This window comes from Mus caroli, unplaced genomic scaffold, assembly GCF_978045245.1.
Source record: "Mus caroli unplaced genomic scaffold, Mus_caroli_1 scaffold_20, whole genome shotgun sequence".
NCBI lineage: Eukaryota > Metazoa > Chordata > Mammalia > Rodentia > Muridae > Mus > Mus caroli.
Genome location: NW_028227275.1, coordinates 54,060,384 through 54,081,353, shown reverse-complemented (window position 1 = coordinate 54,081,353; position 20,970 = coordinate 54,060,384). Strand labels below are relative to the sequence as shown.

Here is a 20,970-nt window from a genome sequence, read left to right as displayed (position 1 = left end):
GTTTCGACCCCAGAGCTCTAGTTCATGTATTTGCTTGCTGTTGCTTTATAGGGCTCTGGTTTATGTGCTTTTATGTGCTTTCTTGTCGTTGCTGTATTAAATCTTACTCTCTATACATCTTAAGTACCGGTCTCAGTGTCTTCTTGGGTGCGCGGCTGACCCGAGGCTTGAGTAAGTGCCTCCCTTTGGGAGTTTTGGAGTCTTTCAACTTGATCTTTGACAAGGGAGCTAAAACCATCCAGTGGATAAAAGACAGCATTTTCAACAAATGGTGCTGGTTCAACTGGTGGTCAACATGTAGGAGAATGCAAATTGATCCATTCTTATCTCCTTGTACAAAGCTCAAGTTCAAGTGAATCAAGGACCTCCACATAAAACCAAATACACTGAATTTAATAGAAGAGAAAGTGGGGAAAAGCCTCAAAGATATGGGCACAGGGGAAATTTTCCTGAACAGAACATCAATGGCTTGTGCTGTAAGATCAAGAATCGTCAAATGGGACTTCATAAAATTGCAAAGCTTCTGTAAGGCAAAAGACACTGTCAGTAGGACAAAACAGCAATCAACAGATTGGGAAAAGATCTTTACCAATCCTACAGCCATTAAAGGCCTAATATTCAATATATACAAAGAACTCAAGAAGTTAGACTCCAGAGAACCAAATAAACCTATTTAAAAATGGGGAACTGAGCTAAAGAGAGAATTTGTAACTGAGGAATATTAAATGGCTGAAAAGCACTTAAAGAAATGTTCAACATCCTTAGTCATCAGGGAAATGCAAATCCAAACAATCCTGAGATTCCACCTCACACCAATCAGAAGATAAAAACCTCAGGTGACAGCAGATGCTGGCTAGGATGTAAGAACATCCCTCCATTGCTGGTGGGATTGCAAGCTGGTACAACCACTCTGGAAATCAGTGTGGTGATTCCTTAGAAAATTGGACATAGCACTATCTTAGGACCCAGCTATACCACTCCTGGGTGTATACCCAGAAGATGCTCCAACATGTAATAAGGACACATGTTTCACTATGTTCATAATAACCTTATTTATAATAGCCAGAACCTGGAAAGAACCCAGATGTCCCTCAACAGAGGAATGGATACAGAAAATGTGGTACATTTACACAATGGAATACTGCTTAACTATTAAAAACAATGATTTCATTAAATTCTTAGACAAATGGATGGAACTAGAACATATCATCCTGAGTGAGGTAACTGAATCAGAAAAGAACACACAAGGTATGCACTCACTGATTAGCCCCAAAGTTGGGAATACCCAAATTACAATTCAAAGACCATATGAAGCTCAAGAAAAAAGGAAGACCAAAGTGTGGATGCTTCAGTGCTTCTTAGAAGGGGGAACAAAATACTCACAGGAGGAAATATAGAGACAAAGTGTGGAGCAGAGACTAAAGGAAAGACCATCAAAAGACTGTCCCACCTGGGGATCCATCCCATATACAGTTGCCAAATATGCAACCTATTGTGGATGCTGGGGAAGTGCTTGCTGACAGGAGCCTGATCTGGCTGTCTCCTGAGAGGCTCTGCCAGAGCCTGACAAATACAGAGGAGAATGCTCGAAGTCAACCATAGTACTGAGTGCGGGGTTCCCAATGGAGGAGTTGGAAAAGGGACTGAAGGAGCTGAGGGGATTTGCAGCCCCATGAGGCGAGCAACAGTGTCAACAGGCCAGAACCCTTGGAGCTCCTGGGGACTGGACCACCAACCAAAGAGTACACATGGAAGGACCCATGGCTCCAGCCGCAGAAGTGGCAGAGGATGGCTTTGTTGAACATCAGTGGGAGGAGTAGCCTTTGGGCCAGAGGGGGTTCGATGCCCCAGAGTAGGGATATGCCAGGGCGAAAGGCAGCAGTGGGTGGGTGGGGGAACACCCTCATAGAGTCAGGGGGTCGGGGAATGGGATAGAGGGTTTCCGGAGGGGAGACCTGGCAAGGGGATAACATTTGAAATGTAAATGAAGAAAATATCCAATAAATGGGAAAATGAAACAAAAAAAGAGAGAGAGAGACAACAACTTAGAAATTAAGAGAACACATAGTGTGGTAAGTCCCTTTCCTTTTCCTTTTCCTTAGATATAAAGATTAGAATCCTTTTAAAATTGTCTCCTTTTTTCCCTCTCTTCCTGACTGACTTTCCCTAGCTGACAAGGAGTTAAATTCTCAGCTTTAGGGTGTGGTGGGCAGAGGACCTGTAGAGAAAAGAACAAAAAACCTCTTTACTTAATTCCACCCCCAACACACACACACCACCCACCCACCCACACACACACACACACACACACACCCAGAGTTAAGCAGCAGGTGTCAATTTGCCAAGAGGCTTGCAACTTCTGGCCTTAAGAGAAACTTAAAATGAAAATAGGTACATGTTTTTATAGAAAGCAACCTTAATTTCCAGTGAGACCAAGTCCTGCCCCACCCCTCTTTCCTCTAGACTGCCTTCTATCGAGAACCAACACTCTGGAGCTTGTCTCCAGCTGGAGCCACCACAAATTTTTCTCCCTTGAGTTAATTTTCTCAGTTATCACAGTAACAATGGGCCGATGGCTGACAGACTTTCCCTGGGGAGTACACAGGGTACTCAGCCCAGAAAGATAACCCATGAAGAACACAGTAGTTGCAACAAAGATTGCCTTGGTGATTTCTTGGGGTTACCAACAGGAATTTGAGTAAAAGGTTTTTTACAGGGACAGGGATGACTCGAAAAGAGCAGCTACGTCACTGAAAGTCCCCTCAATACTTTATGCAAGTTGTCACGGTGGTGGCTTTCTGAACAGTTTCTGGGCAGTTCAGTAGTTAAATATCTGCTTTCAAGCTTGGCTGCTGGGTTTTCTCCCACAATACTATTTACTTCTTTAAAAAAGCTAGATGAAGGCCTTCCAGAACCTTCCAAATCTTCTTTACCTTCTGAGTCTCATGAAGCCTCCCTGCGCCCTGCTTCCTGCTCGAAGACTTGGAAGATTTCAATTCCATTGAACTGCCATACATCACAAACATGTACTGTATACTGAAACTTGACCAGTATCACTGACTATAAAAATTTCGAGTTAATGTTTCTTCAATATATTGTGATTTTATTCAAATTTCTTTATTATAGTTATTTTATACATGACAAACTAGTATAATTTTAATTTAACTCATTATTTATACAACGATTTATATGGAAAAATCTTGTTAACATCTAGGTAAAATTCTGGACCATGATATGCTGAATGATATGTTTTTCATCTTTCTCCTTGATCAGAGGCCGGTTGGAATTCTTTATAATGGTGTCACTTTGGCAACCACATCTTTCTTTGCCTCTTTTGAGCTTTTCCTCCTGGAACAAATACAGCAAACATGGTAAAGAAAAACAAAATGAGAAAGGACAAAGAAAAGAGGGATCTTCCTGCATTCTTTAGAGCAAGCTCATTCTTTACCCATCAGCTTTAGGAACTCCATGGTTCTTCACAAAAGGTTGGAATAAATCATGTGAATAAAAGACTGAAGTCTCCAGAAACTTTCTACTTTGGTTATAATGACATTCTCAAATGAGTTTTGGGAGAAAGCCTGGGAAGGACACCAAAGTTTTAAAATTTTCTCTTTTTCCTTTCATGGTCATTTTATAGACTATTCAATTCTTCACTGACATGAACATTTCATTTCTAGTGGAAACAATATTGTCTGAATCACACAGCAAACATAAGAGTACTTCCCTGAGATATGACTTCATGAGTGTCAGACTCTTCAGTCTTGTATATAATCTGTAAGTTAGATACTGACTGTCACATCCCATGTCAATAGAGACTGTTTCTGAAAACTTACCAGCATTCACTTGGCTGAGGGGGACTTGGCCTGAGGGATGAAATGATACTTATATTTATGTGTGATTGAAATATCTTCAAGGATATGTGCTCTATATTATGGCAAAATAGAAGGCACACAACCTTGTCAAGATATGTTTCACAATGGGTCAGAGTAAAACAGAGGACATACAAACTTGTATTTATCATTAATTCTTCTAGCACCATGCATTCAGGGCTGGCCCTTGTGATGTAGAGTTTCCAGACACCTATGAAATCCATATAGAAAGGGATGTACAAAAGGTCCCTATGCCAGCACCAGTGGCCATATGTGAAAAAGCCTAATTGTCAGCCTGCTAGTGAGAATGTGGCCCTGAATTCTCATTTATCTTCCTCAACAAAGTCCTCTAAGGGGAAGGTAGAGGTTTTACTCACTTATTTTCTATATCTTGGATTGAGTCAGGCAGAGGCTGATTCTTGGTCTCAGGAAGAAGAAGGGCAACGAGGCCACCAAGGATGGGAAGAATCCCATAGATGATCCAGGGCAAGGAAGCAGAGTATGTCGTGAGGATCATAAATAGAGGAGACAGCGCTCCTCCAGCACTGCCAGCAATTCCAACGACTCCTAAAGCAGTTGCCCTTGGAGCATAAAGCATTAATCAGAAGTAATCTAGCAAGTTCACACACATAGAATTTGTGACTTTATATCTCATATTAATTACAAGTCAATGAGCTGTGTAATTGAACTTAAGGATGCTGGTGACTTATTTTTACCATTCAAACTTCTGTTTTATTTGGTGTTATTTTTGTCAAGGACAGAGTATTAAGGCACTTGTTTATTACTTATAATAAAATATGTTATGAGGGATGAGTTCTACATGTTTTCTGTTATGTTTGTATGCTACACTTTAGCATTCATGTATGCATATATGTGTGTAGGGCCATAGGTATAGATTATGAACTAGAAAAGGTAATCATGAGAGGGGAAGATACGGTCTTAAGTAGTGGGAGGGATCTGTAGTAAATATGTGACATGAAAGGAAAAGGGGATATTGAGGGAATATAAGTAGGGATGGAGGGATAAAGGGAAGTTAGATGAATAAAAAGATAGTACCTTAAAATGTTATATTGAAACCCAAGTTTTCTATGGTAGTTTAAAGCCCTGTAGCCACAGCAGCAGCAGCAACAACAGCAAAGACATGAGGATAGGTGATATATCAGTGTGGAAGAAGGGAGTTAGCAAGAGTAGACAGAGATAAGAGAAGACAATGAAGAGTGAATGCCATCATGTCTGCATGAAGTTATAAAACATTAAAAATGTACACAACAAAAGACCAATACAAAATAAAACATTTAAAAAGCTACACTTCTTTAGGCACCTACCTTTTTCTAGGTGACTCCAGCTTGTATAGGAGAGGTGTGACTACTGGTACATTGGTCTTAAACTTATCTGGCAAAAGGTAACTTTTCAGGAGATTGAGGCCATTCTTGTTAGCACCACAACTGATTGATTAACTACCCAGCAGTTTTGCTCTTGTCCTTTCAGTAAAAGTGAATGAACTGAAAAAAGTCTGCTCTGACCTTGAGTCATACCTGATTATGGTGGGGACTAGCTCATTTGCATGTACAAGAGAACTCGTAATACAGGCAGAAGAAATTGCTCCTCCTAATGTTGATAAAAATACACGCAGTGTCTGCATTTCTGGAGAGAGGAAGACCGGTGAGAGTCTAGTGAGACAGACAGATAAATCTGAGTGTAGAAATGTGCATTTCTCCAACCCTGAATGGAATATAATTTTATTGGGAGTCTGTGTAGATCTAACATATAGTGAAGGGAGACTGCAGAGAGATAGGAATTACCCATGACTACAAGATGAGAAAGGGACCTATCTGTATAGATTGGTTTATGATGAAGTAAAGCTTCTGAAAACAGCTTGGACATTGTGTCTCTGATATTTGCTCATGAGGTGGAGAGCACGGTGAATGTGGAAGATCATATCTACCTTTTTCTCTCTAGGATTTCAGAAATCCTTCATGTAGAATGTAGGACTGCCATGGGGAAGATTATAGAGGACTGTCAACTCATTCAGATGCACACAGCATCTAAATCTATGTGCAATATTATAGAGTGGAAGGACAGAAGGTCTACAGTGGTGAAAGCTGGGAACTGACTTGGAATAATGTCTAAAGACTCAAGGATAGGACTGCTGTTTGGAAAACTGTCAGTTGCAAAACTATTCATTTGGTTAAATTTCTACTCAATTAAGAAAGTCTTATAAGTCCCAGCACCCACATGCTATGTCACAACAAAAATTTATTGAAAAATTGACAATTATTGCCCTATCCTAATGGGAAAATGTGTCCTCAATGTCTAGACTGCTTACAGAAAATCCATATGCTATCTTTCCCCCAATACTTTACAGATAGGATCTAAAAAATTCTGAGAAAAAGGATGGATTAATTTTCTTTGCTTATCCTGTGTCCTTTTCTCACCTTGAGGCAAAAATACAATAGCCAGAATGGAGATTCCCAACACAGACATGAAAATCAGTTGCGTCATTCTGCGGCCCATATACTTCATTGAAAAATTTCCAAGAACATTGGCTGGGATGCACACCACACCATAGAGACACTGCAGTAGGAACACATTATTGCTTAGGTATTGGAAGTTGATAAGCAGGCCTAATGAAGACATCACTGACACAAATCTGTAGGGAACAAAGAAAAATGTTATATCATAAGGCTTGGAATGGTTGTCCCATACATGATAATATAGTTAGCTTTGGCAGCTCATTTTAGTTAAAGTATTGAGGCATCTGTTTTATGGAGAACATGTGGGAGATAATTTCGTAATCACAAAGATACTCTATGATAATGAATGTATCATCACTGTTATTTTTTTAAGGGGTTAGGGAATTCTTGTGATAGAAGCTCAGTCCATTCAGGATTTTGGAGGTTTTTTTTTTTTTTTTTTTTTTTATCTTGACCTTAATGAAAGTTATAACTTTATATCAGTATATATCCATTGAAATGCATATACTTATGTAGTGGAAACAGACAAATGAGGAAGCTTAGATTCCAAGTTTTCCTCTGGCTGAAGTTCTAAGCAATAGTTTCTGATAATGAACCTTCAGAGTGATTGGATAAACTCACCACAGCACACTTTGCTCTGCTGTTATAGCCCAAACCCTTTGGTTCCCTCAGTCTGTAGAAAGTCTTCATCACTTATCTCAAAATTGTTAATGGGAAAATTAATGGCTATACTGTCTTTTGAGGCAGGGACTCAATATATAAGGCTTGGGCTGGTCTCCAACTCCATATGTAGACCAAACTGGCCTCAAATTCACATACATCTTCTTGTTTCTGTCTCCTGAGTGTTTGATTAAAAGCATGAACTAATAATAATAAGCTCAGTGTGAAGCCTACCTCACAAAGGCTAGGAGACAGATCCGCTTGCGAAGGTTAGGTGTACAGAACAAGTCCAGTGGGGAGGGTTTTGTCTGTGCTGCCTCCAACTCCTCCTTCATGATAGTTTTCACAACCTTCAACAACATTGACAAACTGTTGTCACATATAGAGGACTCTCTCTCTCTCTCTCTCTCTCTCTCTCTCTCTCTCTCTCACACACACACACACACACACACGCAGAGAGTCTCCTAAATATATGAATCTAATCTGCTTATAGATAACCATAGAAATATGCAACCTCGGGGGGTGGGTGGAGGTCAGGGGCCCTCTAGAATGTATCAGAGATCTGGGAGGTGAGAGACTTTCAGGACTAGAAGGGAGGGACCTTAGATGAAATGCCCTACAGTGGGGAGAGGGAACTTATAGAGCACACCTCCAGTAGACAGGGCATCAATTGGAGGGAGGGTGTTGCCATCCCACAGAAAAAGACTCTGACCCAGAATTGTCCCTGTCTTAAAGAACTGCAGGGACAAAAATGGAGAAGAGACTGAGGGAAAAGAGGTCCAGTGACTGGCCCAACTTGGGATCCATCTCAAGCGGGGAGTGGGGGGGGGCTCCAAAGTCTGGCACTGTTACTGATGCTGTGGTGTGCTTACAGACAGGAGCCTAGCATGGCTGCTCCCCAAGAGGCCCAACAAGCACCTGACACAGATGCTTACACCCAATTAATGGACTGAAGTCTGTGACTCCTGTGGTTGAATTAGTGAAAGGCTGTAAGAAGTTGAGGAGGAGGAGGGCAACCCCATAGGTAGACCAGCAGTCTCAACTAACCTGAGTCCCTGAGATCTCTCAGATACTGAACCACCAATCAGGCAGTATACACTAGCTTGTCTGAGAACCCCTACACATATACAGCAGAGGATTGCCTGGTATAGTCACAGTGAGAGAAGATGAATTTAACTCTTGAAGGACTTGAGGCCCCAGAAGGTGGGAAGGGCTGGTGGAGTGGGGAGTGGGGGGAAGACACCCTCTTGGAGACAGCAGGGAGGGGAGGAATGATGAACCGTTGGAGGGAGAACCAGGAGGGGATAACAATTGGACTGTAAAAATAGATTAAAGATAATTTAAAAATAAAATAAAATAAATACACATAAAAAGAAACAGAAACAAGAAAGTATTTTAAAATAAAAATATAATTACATAATTTGTATCCTTTCCTCTCCTCCTTCTACCCCATGGCTTCTATTTCTTTAATTATTGTTATATACACACACACACAATCTCTTAAATATATGAATTTAATCTGCTCATGGATAACCAATTTGGGGCTTTCCCCTAGGGAGTCTCTTGCTCTAAGCATTTCTTAGTTTGCTGCAGATCTTTGTCTATAGTTGAGGCTCCATGGAATTCCCTTCTTACACTGGTGAAGAGACTGTAAGAGCAAGAGGAACAGAAAATTTTCTGTGAGATCTTTCTTTCCAAAATATGTCAGAGAAACTACATTCATAAACTCTCAACATGGTTGTTTAAATGAAACTTGAACAAGGATGACATCAATATACATGCTAACACAGAAGGGAAAATCCCACTGAATTTTAATGATTGAAAAAAAAAATACTGTTAGCCTGAGCATTGTGGTGGACTCCTTTAATCCTAGCACTCAGAAGGCAGAGGCAGGAAGGCAAAATGCCTCAACCTCCAACCTTTTCCAAAAGGAAAACAAATAGTGTTAAGAGGATCAACTCTCTGCAGAGAGTGTTTATTTTCACTTTGTGGTTATCCTATTTTGAAGCACATCATGGCATGCTATGTCTCTGTGAGTAGCATGTCTAGACTGAAGTCAGAGGATGATATTAGATTAAATTGTTTGTTAGAGAGATCTGGAAGAGTTTGCTGGTATAGGGTAGCAGAATGTTAGAATGCTGTGAACAGATCTAATGGATGATTCTGGTGGGAGGTCAGAAGATTAGAATTCTGATAGAAATGTGAATAGTGGAGATCTGTGTCATGAGATTCCACTGAATATTGAGTGAGTTCTTCTGTTCCTGTTGAGATCTGGGCCTGGCTTACCCCACCTGCAATTGTCTGGAAAATCACCCTGCATGGTCCTTGGATTTTGTGAATTCTTCAACCCCTACCAAGACCTTGCCCTGTCTAGTCTCTACTACAGTTATATTGCCATATTGTTCCTTTGCTCCCCATGAATTCCCTGGACCCCCATAAGCTGGCTCATATTTAGTAAGAAATTCCGTCTCTGCATGAGCTACACTCTTGGTCCTGCTTCCCTGGGCCACCTTCAAGTCATAAGCCCATTTTGAGATTTAAACTAAACCAAAAGGACCTAACAGACATCTACAGAACTTTTCACCTAAACACCAGTGGATACATATTCTTCACAACAACTCTTAGAAATGTGTCCAAAATAGGCCATATGTGAGTGTGCAAAGCAAGCCACAACAAATATAGTAGTATTGAACTAACACCCTTTATTTTATCTGACCACAGCAAGAAACAGCACACAAGATGCACAAATTCATGGGGATTAAATCACACACCGCTGAATGACAAATGAGTTACTAAAGATAGTAAGAAAAAAAAAGTCTCTCGAACTGAACAGAAATCAATACACAGTTTACAGGAATCTACAGGGCTCCACAAAGACAGTCCTGAGAGGAAAGTTTATAGCCTATAATACCCATAACATTTTTTGAAAAATCCCAGCCAAAGAGCTTATAGACTTAAAGCTTTGGAAAAACAAGAACAACACAAACTCTAAGGAAGTAGGTGTGAGAAGTGATTAAGATCAGAATAGAAATTAGTGAATAGTGTTAAAACAAGAATACAAAGAACAAATTAAACTAAGAGCTGGTCCTTTAAAAAGATAAACAAGACTAATGAGATCCCACTTATAGTAATGAAAAGAAAGAGTTAATGTCTGAATAAAGTTAGAGGTGAAAAGGTGACACTAAACGATAATAATAAAATTGAGAAAATCATAAAGACATACTACAAAACAAATATAGCACCAAATTATATAGCATAAAAATGTAGGTGAAATTATAGATGCATATTGCCTACCAAAATTAAAACAAGATTAAAATGAATAATTTAAAAAGATATACAAACTGCTAAGTTTTACATGGATTCACTGTAGAATTTCCAATATTCAAAGAAAAACTAGTATCAACACCATTCAAATTATTCCATAAAATAAAGGGAATGGAAGGCTTATGAAGATTTTATGAAGCTAGATGACACCAAAAGCTTCTCAACAAAATAGTGGCCAACAGAATTAAAAAGCATCATGATCAACCTGGCTTCAGAGATTCAGGGATGCTACAACGTAGGTAAATTAGTAAATATAATTCCATAAAAGGACTCGACAGAAATCACATAATTTACTTTAATAGAGAAAAAGTGTTCAACAAAATCTAATATCTCTTCAGTACTGAAGTCATGGAGAGGCTAGGAATGGACCATATCTCAATATAGAAAAGGCTAGTATACAATAATATTATATAATACAATAATAATACGTGAAGGTTAGTATATCACTAACCTGTAAATGACCTTGTTGGTTTCTTTTCTATTATTTGGTAAGTATCTTGACTAAAACAACTCAAGGGATAAAGGTTTGTTTTGGATTACAGCTCCATAGGATCAGAGAACATCACGATAAGGAAGACATGGTATAAGGCATGGAAGACATAGAGGCAGGAATAGGTTGAGAACATTGTACCTGTATAGGAAGCAGAGAAGGATAAACAAGGAGGACCAATCTATAAAGTCTCAGAGCCCACCAACAGTGGCTTAGTTTATTTAGTAGAGCTCCACCTAAATGTTTCATAACCTTCAGGAAGATTGTAACCAGCTGATGATCAAGTAGTGAGACACATGAACCTGTAGGGTACATTTTATACAGAAACCACAAGATGCCCCTGACTTCCATAAGGTCATGGCCAGCTCATGATGCAAAACACATTTACTACAACTTCAAAAATCCTTGTAATTTAACAGTCCCAACATTGTTCAAAAGTTTAAAGCTTCTTCTGGGACTCAAGGTAATCTCTTAACTCTGACCCCCTGCAGAATCAGAATCAGAGTCTATACCAGCACAGCAGCATATAGTACACATTCCTATTTCAAAAGAGAAGAAGAGTGGCAGAGTGAGGAAATAATAGGCCAAAGCCAAGACCAAAAACCCAGTCAGAAAATATCACATCTTATAGCTCCGTGTACAATGTCTGAGACTTCAGTTTTAAGGGAATTAGATGGTGGCACACCTCCAGCTATATATCGTTTATCATACACAACTTCTATCTTGAGTTAGTTCCACTCAGTGCATGGGGCTTTTATAGGCAAACATTCCATAGTTCAGGTTCATGCAATGGCCTATCAAGGTGACACTGCAGTGACTCCAACTCTGCCCCACACTGTCTGGCTTCCTCTGATATCTATAACTGTGAAACACAATTTAAAGAACGACTCTATCTTAGATTCTTAGCATCTGCAAAGCCAACACCACTGTCATGCTGCCAAGTAGTTACCTGCTAAGGATGAAGCCTGGTCTTGTTGGACTACACTTATATCTGCCTCCATATGTCTGCTTTTGGGGAATAGCTTATCAGGCAGTTGCTTTTGAGGAGCAGGAAATCCTATGAACTGCATTATCAGTTCAAACTTTGTACTTTTAAATAAATTTGAATTTTAACAAGTGGTAATTTTAACAAGTGGTATGTAGGGTCTTGCCCCATGGTGTGTTTTCCACTGCTCCAGATAAACAGGATATTCTTTAGCAATTCCAGTTTCTTTTTTCATAACATGCATAGGTTGCAAAGTTTAAGCTTCTTAACATATTTGCTTCTTGACAAACTGCTCAGTTTTTTCCCTTTCCCACAGCAGACCTGTACAATGCACTAAAGACTAGCCATATGATAGTCAGAAATGGTCTCTTGTTTTACAAAATTCTCCATAAAACATATTCATCAATTATTTTTAAGTTTCCCAGGCCACACCAGAATGGTCTGTTGACCTCAGCTTATGCTATGCACACTATTATAGCTCAAAGTTCGAAGTCTTTCTGATTTTTCCCACAAATGAGTTTCAAAGGCCTAAGGACTCCATGGTCACGACCATCACAGCAGTGACTCCACTCTTCATACTATTTTTCTGTTGTGGTATAGATGCTCCAATAAAAGAAATATAAGAAAGTAAGGATTTATCTTGGTTCACAGTTTCAGAATATAGTCTTTTATCATGGGGAAATAACGGCAGCAGGACACTGATGAGGCATCTGATCATACTGTATTTGCATGTGAGAAGCAGAGAACAACGAATGCGCATGCTTATCTAGCTTCCTCCTTTTTATGTAATTGGGGATCCAAGCCCAAGGAATGTTGCTGTCATTTTTTGGATTTTCTATTACTTCAGTTAACCTAATCAAGTCAATCCCAAGATCAGTCCCAAGAGGCCAACCTAATTAAAATGTTCAAACAGAAGTAAGCCTGGGAACTTATCTCTTAGGATACTCTAGATATTTTCAAGTTTACAATAAAAATTAACCACCATACAATTTTATTTAGATTTCTTAACAGAACTGATGCTAAAAAGCTATCTAAATATGCTATATATTCTGGTTGTAGGAGATAGAAAAATCAAGCTAGAATTGATTTAGAAATTTTGTCCCTGCTGGTTAGCTTTTGCAGTGCTGGAAGGTTCTATGTAGGCTACTCTAGATGGCAATAAAATTACCATCATAATTTTAGTCAGCTGTGGATAGTTAGGCTACATGACTGATCATTTCTTGGCAAGATGTACTCACTGGTATATCAATGACATCACTGTCATGATGGTAAAAAGATAATTTGTGATTGTATTTGAGGCCTTCTAACAGGAAGGTTTTTAATTAATTATTTTATTTATTTACATCCCAAATGTTGCCCTCTTCTGGTCTCTCTTCACAGATTTCTTCTTTCCATCACCCATTCCTTTGCCTCTGAGAGGGTAACCTCCCAGGTATCCTCCCACCGTGGGGCATCAAGTCTCTACAGGATTAGGAGGATTCTATTCCTCTGCTGATATATGCCAGGGGCCTTGGAGCAGCCGTCTATACTATTTGGTTGGTGGCTCACTCTCTGGAAGCTCTTAGGGGTTTAGGTTAGTTGACACTGTTGGTCTTCCTATGGGGTTGCCATCCCCTTCAGTTCCTTCAATTCATCCCCTACTCTTCCATGGTGGTCTTAACAGGAGGGAATTTATATTGGTGCTTTAAACTCTGTCAAAAGCCCACAACTGTGAATGTCACAGACCTTAGTGGGGGAGCTTATTATAACTATTTTGCTAATAGAAATGATGTCTGATAGAATTGCCTTCCAAATGTTTTTGTTCATGTCTATAGATGAAGTATTTGGACAGAGGAGCTTCTTTTTCTGTAGTTGGTGACAGTTACTGCAGGGTCATAACTGGTCAACGTGCTGAGAATAAGCTACTGTTCAATATTCAGTCATAAATGGGATGTCTATATCACCCTGTCAGGGAACACTGTGAAAGTGAGAGCAGAGAAAAGATCAAGGGCAGTGGAAGGGCTAAGATGATGTGTAGTGTTGTCTTCTTGACCTCGAATGGCTAATGCATTTTAAATTCTCAGCATCTATATATAAGACCTGCATGAGAGTAGACCATCAACTTCCATAATGGAGAGTAGAGAAGTTCATGAAACCCTGCCTCTCCTTGAGGATTTACAGGTAGTTGCTATTGCTAACGAGGAAAGGCTCACACATTTCTCCTGAGGATGTATTAATAGTTGCTGGGAGACTTGAGATAGCCATGTGTTAAGTTGCCCAAGCTATTGTAATTAAATCTTCACAATTCATAATGATTCTGTAAGAAAGTTTAATTAAAGTTTCTTGATGAGAGAGATTAATTATTAAAGTAGGAATGTGGCACCACCCACAGAGGATCAGGCCCTTTTACATCAATCCCTGATCAAGAAAAGGCCCTATATACTTACCTATGGGTGAATCTAATAGAGGCACATTCTAACTTTAGAGTCCCTCTTCTCAGATAACCTTAGCTTTTTGTCAACTCAGAAACTTCAATAACAAAAAATAATCAGCAGAGAATTCAAGGAACAAAATGAAGTAAAACAGAAGTGAGTTTAATTTTTTGAATGAAACATTCTTTTACAGTGTTTTCTGTCACCTGGCATCTTGGGCACTAACTTCCACAAACTTATCAAGTTTGTGTTTCCTTTGTGTCATAGTCAGTTCTCATAGCTCACCTCCAAGGTTATGGCATCTCCAGAATTCTTTATTCTGTTTACGCATGCAGCTTTTTTAAGTTCCTTTAAGCTCTTCTGGGGTTTGTTGACCATAATCAGCCATCGAGCTGACTCTGACAACCACCTGCTCAAGACATTGGGTATAAGATAATTCTCAATTCCCTTATACTTTTAAAAACCACATTTATCATTTTACAAGTGGCATGCATCCTTGAACAATTATATCCTTTAATACCTACTACTCATTCAATTATATTAATAAATATAATCTAGCACTGTCTGGACCTTCACTAGGAAAATGGGAAAGAACTCATGCATGCCTTATGCTTGCACTCCCAAAGTGCAGACTCGAAGTCATGTTGGTCTGGGCGCTCTTACTTGAATATATATTTACATAGGGTTCACAGAACTGCAACATGAGGGACACTTGAATACACATTTTCCAAATCCCTTGGTAAGGTAAACATTTATACTTTATTTGTTCTTATACTAAAAATGAACCACTGAATAAAGTGCAGTCATTGCTGCTCCTAGCAATCAATGCTTTCTGGCCACAAAAGCAAGCTAACACAATCTTCACTTCTAATCTATAAAACGGGAATGGCAGCTTCATAATTTTGATGGCTATGTTGTAAGAATAAAGTGTATGGAAGAACCTGATGGAGGGTTCTCCCTCTTCTCTGTATGAACTCATCTCACTATATTAATCATATGTAAGCATTTTCTAGTCCTTCCTAATAAATATATGCCTCCTCTGTTGATATAGCACATCTTGTCTTTTTTTTTTTTTTTTTAAAGTGGAAAGCAAGGGAATCCAAAGAGCCAGTGGGAGAACTGGGCCATTCTGCCTACCACTTTAAACTAGAGAAGTCATGATTTTCTTTCATTAAACAGTTGTAAATATAAACTTAACTTGCCTTTTATTTAATATCAAAGTCACCATAATTTTCAACACATTTCTTTTTGTTTGCAAAGTCACTCATAGAAATACAAGCTACAACAGAGGCAGTCTGATCTTGAAGTGTTTATTACTGCCTGGATAATTTAGACTTAGTAGCAAGGACATTGCAGAAAGATGGAGAACATTCTGGTAAAGATTAATTACTAATTTCTGTCTTTGTGTGTGTGTGTGTGTGTTTTCTCTAGTAAATAAAAATATACTGTGCATGGTAAAATTTGAACATCAATTAGTATACATTCTTTTTGCTGTAAATATGCCAAATCCAAGTGAACAAAATATGGAACTCACAGATAAGTAGGATTTTCAAATAAGAATGAATGCTTGTCAGAGAATGCATGTCTTTTACTCAACATACATATGATTATGATTTTTGTAAAACTACTTATTGCTTATCTTAAATTCAAGTTGAATCCAACTTTCTCACTTTTATATGACAGAGATACTTGTCATCTTGTCATATAAATTCAAAGAGGAGTGAACACTGTCTTGCGTGGACCAAGGACAAATGCATTTCTTATGTCCTGCCTCCATGTTAATTGTCATTCCTGGATTCCATAACCCAGAGCAGGAAAGAAGGCTCATACCTTGTGGGAATAAGGAGAAAGAGCATTGGAACAGAAAGAGCCAGCTGGAGATGCTGCCAGTTTCGAAAAGCAAAAGCCAGGCCTCCCAACAGTATTTGTCCAACTCCTGTGGCAATAAATATCAGTGCCATTACCAGAGCTTGAAACTTAGGACTTGTCCATTCTGATACTGAAAGAAAAGAAAATGAAGTTTGACTTCTAAGAAAGTTGGGAAGGATACCCAGGTTCTACCCAAAACTTATACAATGCTCATCACAAGCTTTGACTTTCTGAGCGTCTCTCACCTCCCAGGTCTCTGGAACATTCTAGAGGGCTTCACACCTCCTGGCTCCCGAGGTTGCCTGTTTCCATTCTTTCTGCTGGCCCTCAGGGCTTCAGTCCTTTTCTCTCACCTAATACCAGACCAGGTTCCCCTCTCTCCCCCTTCCCCACCCCCCATCCACTTTCCCTCCCAGGTCCCTCCTTCCCTCCCCACTTGTGATTGCTTTCTTCTCTCTCCCAAGTGGGACTGAGGCATCCTCACTTGGGCCCTTCAGCTTGTTGACCTTTTTGAGTTCTGTGACTGTATCTTGAGTATTCTGTACTTTTTTTTTTCTAATATCCACTTATTAGTGAGTACATAGCATGCATATCCTTTTAGGTCTGAGTTATTTCACTCAGGCAGTCTCAATTAATCTGGACTCCCAAGATCTCTCAAACACTCGACCCCCAAACAGACAGCATACACCAGCTGATATGAAGCTCCCCCCCACCCCGACACACATACAGTAGAGGACTGCCGGGTCTGTGTTCATTCAGAGATGTTGGACCTAACCCTCAAGAGACTGGAGGCCCCAGGGAGTTTAGAGGTCAGGTGGGGTGGAGGGTGGGGACATCCACGTGGAGACAGGGGGCTGGGGAGGAGGTATGGGATGTGGAACAGTCGAAGGGTGGATCAGGGCAGGGGGAATAAAATATGGAGTGTAAAAAATAATAAAAAAAAATCTTAGTCATAAAAACCAAACCAAAAAAAAAAAAAAAAAAACCTTTGACTTACTGAGCAAAGCACTGTTTGTCTTCAGGGATGAGGAAAAAATCCCTGACAGGAATCGAAGTGAGCAGTAGATGAGGAAGGAGGGAGCAAAAGCTACACAGGTTTCAGTGATGGCCATTTGAAATAAAGAACACGTCAAAACGAGCTTCCTCCCAAACCTGAGTAAAAGGAAGGATTTGATTACAGGGACAGGAACAGTTTGTATAAACAACAAAGACAAGATATTAAAAATGAACAGACATCTTCTGAAGCAAAAGGCTTCTTCCCACCCAATCTTCTTTTTTAGATGGGGGTCTTAGTATGTAGCTCTTGATAGCTTCCTTATTATGTAGTGAAACTTACTAGTAGCCATAGTATGGAACTTGCTATGTAGCCAAAGCTGGCCTCAAATGTTCAGAGACCTGCTTGCCTCTGCATTCCTTGCACGAGCTGGGGTTTAATGTGTGTACCAGCACCTCTGCTCTTCTCAATTTCTTACCACTAGCTTTTCATGTGAGTTAAGCCATATATGACAGACTACAAAACTGGAATTTTAATACAAATACGTTGTACTAAATTAAGTATTTAGCATATCTATTAGCTATTTATTCATTGCTGTGACAAAGTAACAGAAGCTACTTAAAGGAAAGGCTGGTTTAGGCTCACAGCTTCTGAAGGTGCATGGTGTCAGGAGCGTGTGACAGGGTTCTTCTCTTGGAGTAGAGTTCACACAGAAACCAAAGTGAGTATCTCGTGCAGCAGTAACCTCAAGCCTGGCAACCCTGCCAATCATTTCCCACATCCCCAAATTCCATAATCTCCTAAAACTTCTCCCTCAGCTAAGGAATCAAATATTCAAACACGTAAACCTATGGTGTCTCAAGATTTAAATCAAAAGAGAAACTCTGAAATGAGAATGAATCACTTTTATATAATCACTTATTTCAATCTTTTGAGTATTGATTTTATAGAATCTATTGATTATTTCTCTGAACAAAAGTCTTTGCATTCACTATCTTAGATTTTACCTTCTCAAATTTGTATATTGGTATATCAAAGATAACAGTATACCTTTCAAAAAAGGATGTCCCTTCTCTACTCTCTTCTCTTTATACTCCTATAACTCATATAGGAGCTTGCGGAAGTCCCATAAGCCCACTGAATGCCACTTACCCATAAATCTCTTTTGGTTTCCTTTTTTCTTTCTTTTCTTTTTAAAAAGATTTATTCATTTATTTTATGTTTATGGGTACACTGTAGCTGTCTTTAGATACACCAGAAAGGGCATTGGATCCCATTACAGATGGTTGTGAGCAACCATGTGGTTGTTGGGAATTGAACTCAGGACCTCTGGAAGAACACTCAGTGCTCTTGCCTGATGAGCCATCTTTCCAGCCCCTCTTTTTTTTTTTTTACAGTTCTGTTTCTGTCCTCTAACTCATTATTGTATTTGGGTCATTTTCCACCAGTCGTCTCTAGAGAAAATATTAATTGACTGTATTTTTAAATCCAGATTTCTGTTTTATTCTTTTTCTATCACTGATGTTCCCACACACTAGTTTCCTAGTTGCCATTAGTACTTTGTCCATGTTCTATTTCATTCTTTTACATATATTTTAGATATATCTTTTAGAGTATTTGACTAGTAAATCTCCCACAGAGACCGTTCTGAGCATGTTTCATTTTGAATAGTGGTGGATGTTCCACCTCAGTTTACTCTGATCGCAAAGTTGGTCTTCAACCGAATAGGTCATACTTCTTTTTTTCCTTGACATATCTATTATTTAATAATTCTTATAAAATTGTATTTGATTGTTATAATGTAGAAGATTCTTATAATGTAGACATTTGGGATTCAGATTCTTTTTTTTTCTCCTTTGACTTTAGACTTTACTGTGGTGTAACAGCCAAGTTTTGTACATAACCATAAATAGCTTTCTCGTGGCGATTCTGAATTTGGGGAAGAAAAGGCAACGACTAGTAACCAGTAGTCCTGTTGCTCTTTTTTACCATGCTACACCCACAGTCACACTATCTAGCTCTACTTTCTCTGGACCCTGAAATAAGTTGTAAGATGCATCATTGGTACTTTAGAGCTTAACACTTGGAGGAAAAAAAAGTGGTTTTGTGTAACCACATCTGAAATTCCAGTTTCCATAAGAAACACGCAAAGTGAAGAGCACCTCCTCTTTCCTGTGCAGGAAGAACTCACACAAAGTCTCTATGGTTTTGTGCACACAGGTTACTTGGATTACAATTTTTCTCCTAAAAAGTTTTGTTGAGTTTATCAAACTGTCACAAAGTGTGTCCTTTGCCCTATGTTGTCACTGAAGTCTTAAATTTCTTTATATTATATTGTCTAAAGTTTTTATGTGTTTTTCTTGGGATGTCAAGATAGCTTCTATTTTTTTCTCCTGGTTGGTACTGCGGCTCTGCAGCAGTGACATAGTCTTCCAAGGACTGAACACATTCAAACATTGGCCTTTCATCAGGATCCATCTTCCAGCAAAGATTCATCAATTTATGGAGGGATTCTGGACAGCCCTGAGGGCAAGGCATTCTGTACCCTGACTCTACTTGTTCCAGCACCTCACAGTTTACCACACCTGGATATGGCACTCTTCCTTTTGTTACCAGCTCTGCCTGTAGAATTCCAAATGACTACACATCTGACCATACAGTGCAGGCTCAGGAGCTGTCCACTTGATTGGAAATTTTGAACCTTGTCTTGCTGTGTACTTACTGTCTTCAATTAATTCTGCTAAGCCCAAATCTGCTATTTTGCATACAAGATTTTCTCCTACAAGAATATTAGCAGCTCAGAGATCTCAGTGAATATAGTTCATTCTTTCAATATATGCCACGCCATCAGCAATCTGCGCAGCCATATCAACCAGCTGTGGAAGCTTCAAATACTTTCCATCTCCTTCTTTATGGAAATCTAACAAGCTCCCTTTTGACATAAACTCAATGTCAATATAAATTGGCTCTTCAGAAACAACTGCATAGAGTTGAACAAGTTTATCTGAGCTTTTGAAGGAATGCTTCTGGCATCAGTGTACCTGGCTTTAGTGTTTTGATTGTTACTTTTGTAGTTCCATTTCATGTTTCCATCCATACTTCACCAAAGCATCCTTGACCTAGTTTAATCTCTAGTCGCAAAGACTCTCGAGGGATTTCCCAAGCATCTTTTGCTAGACGTTGAGTCTGGGATTTCACAGTCGGAAACACAGTTGTTAACTTGTGGCATAAACCATCAGCATGTTCTGTGTAATGCTTCATCAGTTTCTGCAGAGTAGCAAACTAAGCTCTGGTTGTGATGTAGAATTTACCATTGTCAAGTTTCCTGATTTTGTAATGCTTTACCCCTTACCTCATCCCAATCACGAATTGAGAGGGAATAAGCACCTTTAGTAGTTTCACTTTCTCTTACTAAGAATATACCTTGCTGATTCCCAGGATTCAGAAGTAACCTTTCGGCATCTTTTCTCCCCATTTTGCCTAAATACAACTCTTCTGCCTGAATGGAATCTGCAGGTGCTACATAATTGCTAGGGATATAACCATTCTTTCTGGTAGCAATTGCTACCCACCAGTCTCCTTCACTATTGTTAATTATTTGAAATATTTCACCCTTCTTAAAGGAAAGGTATTCTGTAGTTCTAGCTTCATGGAATTCAGATTGTTATTTACACAAAAATGTTATTCATTCATTTTGTTTTTGAAATACAATGGCCTGTAACTTTTGATGACTTTATCAAACTGTCACAAAGAGTGTCCTTGGCCCTATGTTGTCACTGAAGTCTTAAATTTCTTTATATTATATTGTCTAAAGTTTTTATGCGTATTTCTTGGGATGTCAAGATAGCTTCTATTTTTGGTGACAGACTGCATTTGCTTACTTTAATATTAGAA

At 39.2% G+C, this 20,970-nt stretch overlaps 1 protein-coding gene and 1 pseudogene across 1 annotated transcript in view; both read right to left on the bottom strand.

Annotated features, from left to right (window-relative positions):
• Positions 1–2,999: 2,999 nt before the first annotated feature.
• The window catches only part of LOC147000195 (solute carrier family 22 member 19-like), a 29,710-nt gene continuing 11,739 nt past the window's right edge, over positions 3,000–20,970 (bottom strand). Inside the window, exons 3-10 of the mRNA XM_085833909.1 lie at positions 17,080–17,234; positions 16,044–16,212; positions 14,499–14,622; positions 7,238–7,353; positions 6,305–6,519; positions 5,405–5,513; positions 4,247–4,450; positions 3,000–3,348 (exon numbers count right to left, since the gene is read on the bottom strand). Of these exons, the coding sequence (XP_085690035.1) occupies positions 3,291–3,348; positions 4,247–4,450; positions 5,405–5,513; positions 6,305–6,519; positions 7,238–7,353; positions 14,499–14,622; positions 16,044–16,212; positions 17,080–17,234 (1,150 nt within the window). The 3' untranslated portion in view covers positions 3,000–3,290. The remainder of the gene's footprint in view (positions 3,349–4,246; positions 4,451–5,404; positions 5,514–6,304; positions 6,520–7,237; positions 7,354–14,498; positions 14,623–16,043; positions 16,213–17,079; positions 17,235–20,970) is intronic.
• On the bottom strand, positions 19,372–20,740 carry LOC110285971 (tyrosine-protein kinase Yes pseudogene; annotated as a pseudogene).